This window comes from Brassica oleracea, chromosome C5 (assembly GCF_000695525.1).
Source record: "Brassica oleracea var. oleracea cultivar TO1000 chromosome C5, BOL, whole genome shotgun sequence".
Classification (NCBI taxonomy): domain Eukaryota; kingdom Viridiplantae; phylum Streptophyta; class Magnoliopsida; order Brassicales; family Brassicaceae; genus Brassica; species Brassica oleracea.
Window position 1 is genome coordinate 28,441,555 of NC_027752.1, and position 9,590 is coordinate 28,451,144.

At 41.0% G+C, this 9,590-nt stretch overlaps 1 protein-coding gene across 1 annotated transcript; it reads left to right on the forward strand.

Moving 5' to 3' along the window:
- Nucleotides 1-1,899: 1,899 nt before the first annotated feature.
- On the forward strand, nt 1,900-5,791 carry LOC106344912. The gene is made up of 3 exons (XM_013784202.1): nt 1,900-2,150; nt 2,231-2,505; nt 4,637-5,791. Exons 1-3 carry the CDS (start codon nt 1,964-1,966, stop codon nt 5,789-5,791), a joined length of 1,617 nt encoding a protein of 538 aa, XP_013639656.1. The 5' UTR covers nt 1,900-1,963.
- The last annotated feature ends 3,799 nt before the right edge of the window (nt 5,792-9,590 follow it).

The following is a 9,590-nucleotide window of genomic DNA, read 5'->3' on the forward strand; positions in this document are numbered from 1 at the left end:
TTAGTTGAAATAATATAAAATAGAAGTTAGTGACTAGTATTGCAAACCGCTTAATATATTTTAGTGGGTCGTATATGTATATACTTTGTTTCTATATCATAGCTCTTATATATGATTGGGTGAGAAATACGTACAACTGATTCTGGTTTGGTATTTAGCCGTCAGATAATTGTTTCTGTAATGTAGTAATCTTGTTTAATAAACCGGTTTGGTATTTAGATTACAGTCGAATGATATTATGTGAATAGTGCAATATAAATAATTTATGAGGTGGTTATAAGGTAGTTCTTTTATAAAGGTTACAAGACATTGTTCATAAAACAAATCTATCTTATTAAAACCAACTTAATATTATTTAATATGTCGGTTGTTTACCCATATAAAATTGTTAACCAAAGTAAAACTCGTGAAAGTATTGTCCTAATATTAAAATTAAACCACATTTAATATGTACACAAATTGGTTCAATTTCAAAATGTCAAACCATCATGTTTGATCTCCTTCCCACGTAAATTTTTAAAATTAAACCACATTTAATATGTTCACAAATTTGTTCAATTTCAAAATTTCAAACCATCATGTTTGATCTCCTTCCCACGTAACTATGTACATACTTTTTTTATTCAGCGTAACAACCAAAAGAGAATAATAAGGTAAGTCTAATCAATAGGTGCAATAACTCGTTGTAAGTAGATAAACCAAAATTAAACAGCGTCTATTTGTTTTTGTTTTTAGTTTCAAATATATGAAAAAGTTGAAGTCAGACTTCTAATTGAGTGGTAACTGGATTCGAACTTCCTTTCGATGCCTTTTTTTTTGTTAAATGGTTTTGATTCAACCATCTAAGAAATTTTAATAATAACAATATTCGAAGAATTACCGACACAAAGTTAACGTTATTGTCATTCCTGCTGCATGAATCTTTATGTATACTCTTTTTTATCTTTTCACCTAAAACTCAGATTCTGTAATAAGTAATTACAAGAAAACAACAAGCTTTATGTCCACTAAATCCGCGTACCTACGTTGATATTTTTCCCTTAGTACATACTGACATATACATGACATTAGACGTCAAAAGGAATATGAACTAATTACGTCACAACCTACCCATGATCAACTTCGATTTAGGCTCTCACTGATTCAAACGTAGCGGTTACGGTTGCGGATGCAGGTGGTTGCAGTTTTTAGCGCTTTTAAGAGATTTGTAAGACTGGTTATGCATTTAGAAATTGGTTCGTTTACGGGATACTAATGACTAATTAACTAACAAATGAAGCAGCGGTTAAATAATAAATTAACAATATTTACATTTTATATAATTATAAGAATATCAAATATCATAATATTATAATAAATATAAAAATTATATTTAGAAATTTATAGTTTTAAATTTTTAAAAATTATAGAAAATATTTTTAGTTTTAAATTTTATTATATTAATTAAAATATAATAGATATATTTTAGTATTTTTATAATTCCAATTTAAAATTTTTATTGAATATGTTTATATTTGTATTTATATTGTTTTAAAAAAAAGAAAAAAAAATTATCCTCCCGCAAACGCTAGTTGGAACCAGATTTTGAATTTATGAGATTTAAAACGGTTTAAAATGGTTTAGAGCGGTTTGAGTGATTGTTGAAAAACGCCGATAACCGCTACCAAACGCAAAAGCTGTGTTTACCGGGAAACCGTCCATACCCTTAAACATAAACCAAAAATTTAATAAATTATTTAATAGCATAAAGACACTTTAATGCATACTAATATTCCACATCTTTATTTAAATAATAATTTCCCCCTTATTAGGGGCTGTATCCTCGAGTGATCCCACCACCATTATAAAATGATCTCATCGCCTGCTCTCTTATGCTAAGTTGTAACCACTTCACTTGTAATCATTCAACTTCTCTACTCTACTAGAGCAAAAACAAACTAAAAAGCTATCGTTATTATCTTCAATGGCGGAGAATAATGTAAATCTTTCGATTAATGGACAATCAAAAGTGCCTCCAGGTTTCAGATTCCATCCAACAGAAGAAGAACTTCTCCATTACTATCTCCGCAAGAAAGTTCACTCTCAAAAGATCGATCTTGATGTCATTCGTGAAGTAGATCTCAACAAGCTTGAGCCTTGGGATATTCAAGGTTTTTCTAACAAATAAAACCTTTATATCAAAACCTCTTTTGATGCCTATCAAGTTTCATTTTTGAACCATTTTGGTTAGCAAATGCAGAGGAATGTAGAATCGGGTTGACGCCACAGAACGATTGGTACTTCTTCAGTCATAAGGATAAGAAATATCCAACCGGGACTAGAACAAACCGGGCAACAGTCGCTGGATTCTGGAAAGCTACTGGACGTGATAAGATCATCTATAGTTGTGTCCGGAGAATTGGATTGAGAAAGACGCTAGTGTTCTATAAAGGAAGAGCTCCTCATGGTGAAAAATCTGAATGGATCATGCATGAGTATCGCCTCGACGATACTCCAACAAGTAATGTAAGTGTAGCTATCATCAATAAGCATTGTAGGTTGTAAGAGGCAGATCAAGTTTAGAATTAGCTAGTACGCACTATATATTCGTTTCACTAAGACAAAAATGAAAATTAAAAACAATATTTCATAGAAGTTCCTAGATTAATAGGGGTTCTAGGCGGTTTAACAGAAATGTTCCGCAAAGGATATAATTAGAAACAAACTTTTATAGAATTTTTGTATGATTGCTTACTTTAACATTGTTTCAAATTTCAGTTTTCTTTTAACGTCTGGAAATAGGTTTAGACCAATACAAAGCACCAGAATTCAGACATCACACATGTCTGACAAGGATAAAAAGAGTATTGCATACATGAAAGACTAACATCTTAAGGGAAAGATTGGTTGGTTAACTCCATGCGCTTCTCGCTGTAATCTATTGTGCAGCCAAGCAGAACCACCTAGAGCTAGGTAAGATTGGAAAAGACCATTCCGTACTACGCTCTTGGCAATGTCTCTGGCTATTTTATTTGTCTCTATTTTTTCTCCTTCAAAGACCACCGAATGAAACTGATCTCTTAGGCAAAAGATCTGTTGAAGCAAACCTCTGTACCGTGGCCAATTAAAAGGCGAAGATAGTGCATCAATGGTGTAACACCCGCCTCTCCCAACTTTACCGGGGATTACCGAGCACGGGGTTAAGGACATGTCTACACATCCGACATCTCCATGTGTCCTGTTACAGGTCCCAAAAACTTCAGGTGCGTTTCCTTGGTTACAAACCATCCATTACAGCCATTTCCGACACTTCACTTACAGTTCTGCTAAAAGAGAGGAAAATGGATGGGTGAGTACGACTACTCAGTGAAGCGATTCTAGACCAGTCTCTCCGCATGAACATCTATACTGCTATGCGAAAGAGAATTGACTAGCCACTGTCTATCATTATTTCAAAGCAACTTAACTACAAGAATACATGATTCCATTTCACTCAACCAATCATTGTGGGATCTCAGTCACCCAACACACATTTCGTTTTGACTCTTGGTTATCCTAGAACTCTAGGTTCTCATAACATTTGATTCTTATAACCTCTAGGTTCTTATAAACTCTAGATTCCGATGCACTCCCAAGGAATCACTTTCTAGTCCTACATGACACGCGTCTTTACGAACAGCCGCTCGTATGCTCGACATCCTAGTCCAGATGAGGTTTCACCCTACGGCTGAACGTTTCCCGCCACTACTCGGCTTTGACTCGATCTTAACCGGCGCCATGGAACCCGCCGTCACGGTCGCCGTTCTTTCACGACCCTCAGCCCTGCTTTCTTTTACCCGCCGCGGTCAGGGTCCCTAGACATCACCTTTACTGGTGTCTAGTTCTATACTTCTTTTCATTAACCTTTAACCAGATTCATTTCCATTTCCTTTAACCTTACTTATACACTTTCATTTATTACTAGACGCCACCCGTTCTCGGTGTCACACTAAATTCATTAATCCTCTAATCATATAGATCTTAACATTCTAGGATCCTATGTTTAGTTCTTTCTAAGCATCGTAGCTTTCACAAACACTCAAGTCAAACATTCAGATAAGAGAATCACATCAAACATCACCACAACAACACAAGGCAGTCCATTAATGTCCTTTAATAGTATGAGCGTTCTCATGCAACATGTTTTATGCAGCTACATCAAGGATTCTATATGATCTATCAACTAAACCACAATCAAAGCTGATGCAGCTCAACCAACGGTTACGACGGTTACGACCTAACCGACATTGTAACCTCTGTTTCCTTTTCGATTTGGGCTTTCTTTCCTTTTTTCTAATTACTATTAGGTTAAGGATTTTTCATTACTATGTTGCTTATGATTTTTTAGATAGTATAAATAGGGATTGTATTCAATACTTAGAGGACACGATTTTGATAATAAGAATTATAAGGTTTTGGTTTTAAAGAGCTTTGCAAAAGGCACTGCGAAGAGTATTCGCGTTCTATCAATCTTGTTTTCGAGTTACCTTCGAACACAAGTTACCGGTTTTAAGATCAAACCCTTGATCTTTGAAACCTATAGCTTCCGCTCTCTATCAATTGGTATCAGATTCAGAACGTTTCGGGAAGAAATTCGCGTTTTCAATGACAAAAAAAGGGAACCGGAAGTGGCGACATCGATGGAGCCGCGTCGGAATGGACTGAGTTACGAACCGTACTTGTTGGGATGCAGACGGAAAACACCGCTTCTATCCAGCAATTAGGTGACACGGTGAGCACGCTAGCAGCTCGCATTGAAGCTTTAACAACCACTTTAACCGCTCATTTGGATCCGCAGGCCCAACCAGTCGCGCAAAGCCAACCTCACCATCTGCTTCACCTTCCACCACCACCTCACCACCGTCCACCTCGCGACCAACACCAACTCCATCCACCACAACAACACCATCCTCGAGCTCCACCGCAGCACCAACAACAACAACACCCGCACCAACGACATAATGTTCAGGCAGAGGACGAAGATGACCTCCACCGGCGAGTATATTTTGAGGATCTCAATCAACGACACAACTATGATGACCGCTGGGAAAAGATCTTTCGGGTTGATATCCCAGAGTTTCACGGAGGTCTCCGTGGCGACGAACTTATCGATTGGCTGGTACCGGTAGAAGAAATCATGGAGTTTAAGCAGGTACCATTCGCCCGTTGTGTACCTCTAGTAGCAATGCGTTTTCGGGCCCATGCGGCAACTTGGTGGAAACAACTCAAGACGACTAGATCACGTACAGGCAAGACACCAATTAACTCGTGGGATAAGTTAACAAAGCACCTACGTCAAACGTTTCTACCGCACAATTACGAGCGAACTATGTATACGAAGCTTCAAAATTTGCGGCAAGGAAACCGTACTGTAGACGAGTACGCGGAGGAATTTGCTTTGTTATTGACTAGTAACGAGATTAATGACAGCCAAATTCAGCTTGTTTCTCGTTTCATTGGAGGCCTACGTCAACAACTTCAAAATTCAATGGCTCAGTTCGATCCAACTACAGTAGGTGAAGCACACCGACGCGCAGCTTCGTTTGAGCAGCAGTCTCGTTCATCTAATTGGTCTCAATCTTCTACTCGGGGTCGCTCTCAAGATCAACCAGGTAGTAGCACACCGGCAACAACACCAAAGGAGGCGGGCGACACCACAAATCCGGGAACGAAACCACCGATACAAGATGAACAACAACTCCGACGATCAGCGCGTCTCAATGCTATTAAATGTTACGCTTGTGGAGAAACAGGTCACAGACAGTCAGCATGAGACAATCGACACGCCGAGGGTTAGTCATCGATGAGACAATCGAAGAACATGACGTCTATGACTCTCAAGATGACACTGACCAGCTCGACGAGGAGATCCTTCACACCACCGGCGATACGGGACACTTACTCGTCGTCCGCAGAACGTGTCTTGCACCTCGTCGTCATGATGAAAAGTGGCTTCGAACAAATATCTTTCGCTCCACTTGTACGATCAACGACCGTGTCTGCAGTTTTGTGATCGATTCAGGCAGCAGCAAAAACGTTATCTCGGAAGAAGCAGTCGACAAGTTGGGACTCGTTCGTGAAACACACCCCGCACCGTACACTCTAGGGTGGCTCAACGACAAAGTAAACATCCGTATCTCTCAACGAGCAATTGTTTCATTCTCTATCGGACCACATTATAAGGATCTCATATATTGTGATGTGGCTCCGATGGATATAAGCCACTTGTTGTTAGGAAGACCATGGGAGTTCGATCGTGACATTACCCATTACGGTGCCGAGAACACTTATCAATTCACTTGGAACACTCATAAGATTCTCCTTATCCCATCCAAAGACTCTCCTCCGCCTCCCCCGATCCCCACCTTGCTATCGCCTGCCTCCTCATCAACACCAACAAAGCCATCTCTCATCTGCTCGTATGAGGCGTTCAGGTCAGAACTGGGTACGAAAGGAGTGGCACTGGCCTTGGTCCCGGCGGCTATCTCACCTCCGTCTTCCGTCACAATCCACAAAGACATTGCATCAGTGTTAACAGAATTTCTGGATGTCTTTCCGACGGACCTACCTAGTTCCTTACCACCACTAAGAGACATTCAACACCTTATCGATCTAGTTCCAGGAGCAACTCTACCAAACCGACCTCACTACAGGATGAGTCCTGATGAACACGAAGAACTACGACGACAAGTGGAGGAGTTGCTACGAAAGGATCACATTCGTGAGAGCTTATCTCCTTGTACGGTTCCCGCCCTTCTCATTCCAAAAAAGATGGATCTTGGCGTATGTGTGTCGATAGTAGAGACATCAACAAGATCACTGTATGGTACCGTTTTCCGATACCACGACTCGATGATCTTTTGGACCAAATCGTATCAGCATCAATCTTCTCAAAAATTGATCTTAAAAGTGGTTATCATCAAATACGAATCAGACCGGGAGATGAATGGAAAATAACTTTTAAGTCCCGTGAAGGATTGTTCGAATGGCTCGTCATGCCTTTCGGATTGTCTAACGCACCGAGTACTTTCATGCGAATCATGAACCAGTCACTACGGCCGTTTATTGGGAAATTTTTTGTCGTCTACTTCGACGACATTCTGATCTTTAGCTCTTCCATGGAAGAACATCTTACTCATATCCGTGACGTCCTGCATGTTCTTCGGCGTGATCACCTTTTCGCGGCAAAACAAAAATGCGAGTTCGGTGTTCCTGAGGTCTTATTCTTGGGGTACGTCGTATCTGGTAAAGGATTGGCTATGGACCAATCCAAAGTTGAAGCTGTACGTTCTTGGCCAGTCCCTACAACCGTCTCAGAAGTTCAAAGTTTCCATGGTCTAGCTTCGTTTTATCGTAGGTTCGTGAATCACTTTAGTACCATTATGGCACCGATAACTACTTGTATGAAAGAAGGCAAACTTCAATGGTCCCCGGAAGCAACCAAAGCTTTCGAACTAATCAAAGCAAAGCTTACAACCGCGCCTATTCTCGTGTTACCCAACTTCAACGAGACCTTTGAGTTGCATAGTAACGCGTCCAAGCTAGGCATTGGAGATGTTCTCAGTAAACGGGGTCGACCTGTAGCCTATTTTAGCGAGAAACTGGCTGGTGCTCGCTCCCGTTATAGTACTTACGATGTAGAATTTTATGCGATCGTCCAGGCTATAAAACATTGGCGACATTATTTGGTGCATCGCGAATTTATTCTCTTCACAGACCATGACGCCTTGCGTCATCTGGATAGCCAAGCCAAGGTCTCTGTCCGCCATGCGTCGTGGATCGCCTACCTCCAACAGTTCAGGTTTTCAATTCGCCACCAGTCGGGCAAGACGAACCGTGTAGCAGATGCTCTCAGTCGGCGTCACAGTGTACTTACGACAATGCAAACATCTGTTACTGGATTTTCTTCTTTGGTTGAGCTATATCCGACAGACGTTTTCTTTGGTCGTGTGTTCGAGGAAGCAACTAATGGCGTTTCTAAAGACTTTAGTCTCCACGATGGCTTTTTATTCAAAGGTCTTCGTTTGTGCATTCCAGAGAGTAGTTTACGGTTGAAGATAATTCAAGAACTTCACAACGAAGGACATGTTGGCCGGGATCTTACTTTGCATCTTGCTTCTTGTGCGTATTTTTGGCCTTCGATGCGACGAGACGTAGAGCGTTTTGTCAAACGGTGTACTGTGTGTCAGCTAGGAAAAGGCAAAGCATCCAACGCGGGCTTATATCTTCCTTTGCCTCTTCCCACACAACCTTGGATTTCGATAAGCATGGATTTTGTTCTTGGTTTACCGCGAACTCAGCGAGGGAATGACTCCATCTTCGTTGTCGTCGACCGTTTCTCCAAGATGGCTCGATTTGTTCCCTGCAAAGACGTCTGATGCGGTGAATATTGCTGTCCTATTCTTTCGGGAGATTTATAAACTACACGGTCTTCCTCTTTCTACATTTTCCGACCGAGACACAAGGTTTCTAGGCCATTTTTTGCGATCCTTATGGAAGCTCCTTGGTACTAGTCTCGATATGAGTTCAGTGTATCATCCACAAACTGATGGCCAAACGGAAATCCCTAATCGTTCTCTTGGCAATCTTCTTCGTTGTTTGGTTGGCGACAATATTAAGAGTTGGGATACTAAGCTTTGTCAAGCTGAGTTTACCCATAATCACGCTCTCAATCGGAGCTTGGGGTATTGTCCTTTTCAGGTTGTGTATGGAATTGTTCATCGGACGCCGCTTGATCTCGCTACCTTAGATGATCAGACACGCTTACATGGTGAGGCTGTCGACTTCGTGGAGGATGAACAGAACATCCATCGTCTTGCTCTCGACCACTTGACAATGTCCACGGCTCGTTACAAACGTGATGCGGATAAGAAGCGACGCGAGCTCATTTTCGAACCATGTGCGCGTTTTTGGGTGGTCTTGACCAAGGAACGTTTTCCCGCAGGGGAATACAATAAACTCAAATCTCGCAAGATCGGCCCTGTCGAGGTTATTGAACGTATCAACCCCAATGCATACCGAGTTCGTCTTCCGTCTCATCTTCGTACCTCTGATGTTTTCAATGTCAAGCATCTTTCCCCTTATCATGGCGAGGATACCGGTGCAGATTCGGCGGGACATGATGCAGCTCAACCAACGGTTACGACGGTTACGACCTAACCGACATTGTAACCTCTGTTTCCTTTTCGATTTGGGCTTTCTTTCCTTTTTTCTAATTACTATTAGGTTAAGAATTTTCCATTACTATGTCACTACAAGAAAACATCGCCTTAACGAGGGCGGTTTTCCTCGTTATTTCGTCGTAAAAGAGGCTTTACGACGAAATAGCGAGGAAGCGCGTTTGCTCGTTACTCGTCCGTCGTAACACATATTTCCTCGCTAATTCGTCGTAACTTAGCGAGGAATATATTTCGTCGTAAAGACGAAGTAGGGCGATTCGTCGTAAAGACCACGTCAATATTCCACGCAAAGACGTCGCTACAATTCCTCGTAAATACCTCGAAATGAGTTCCTCGTAACCTACACGTAAATACCTTGAAAGAGTTTCCTCGCAAAATACACGTAACAACCAC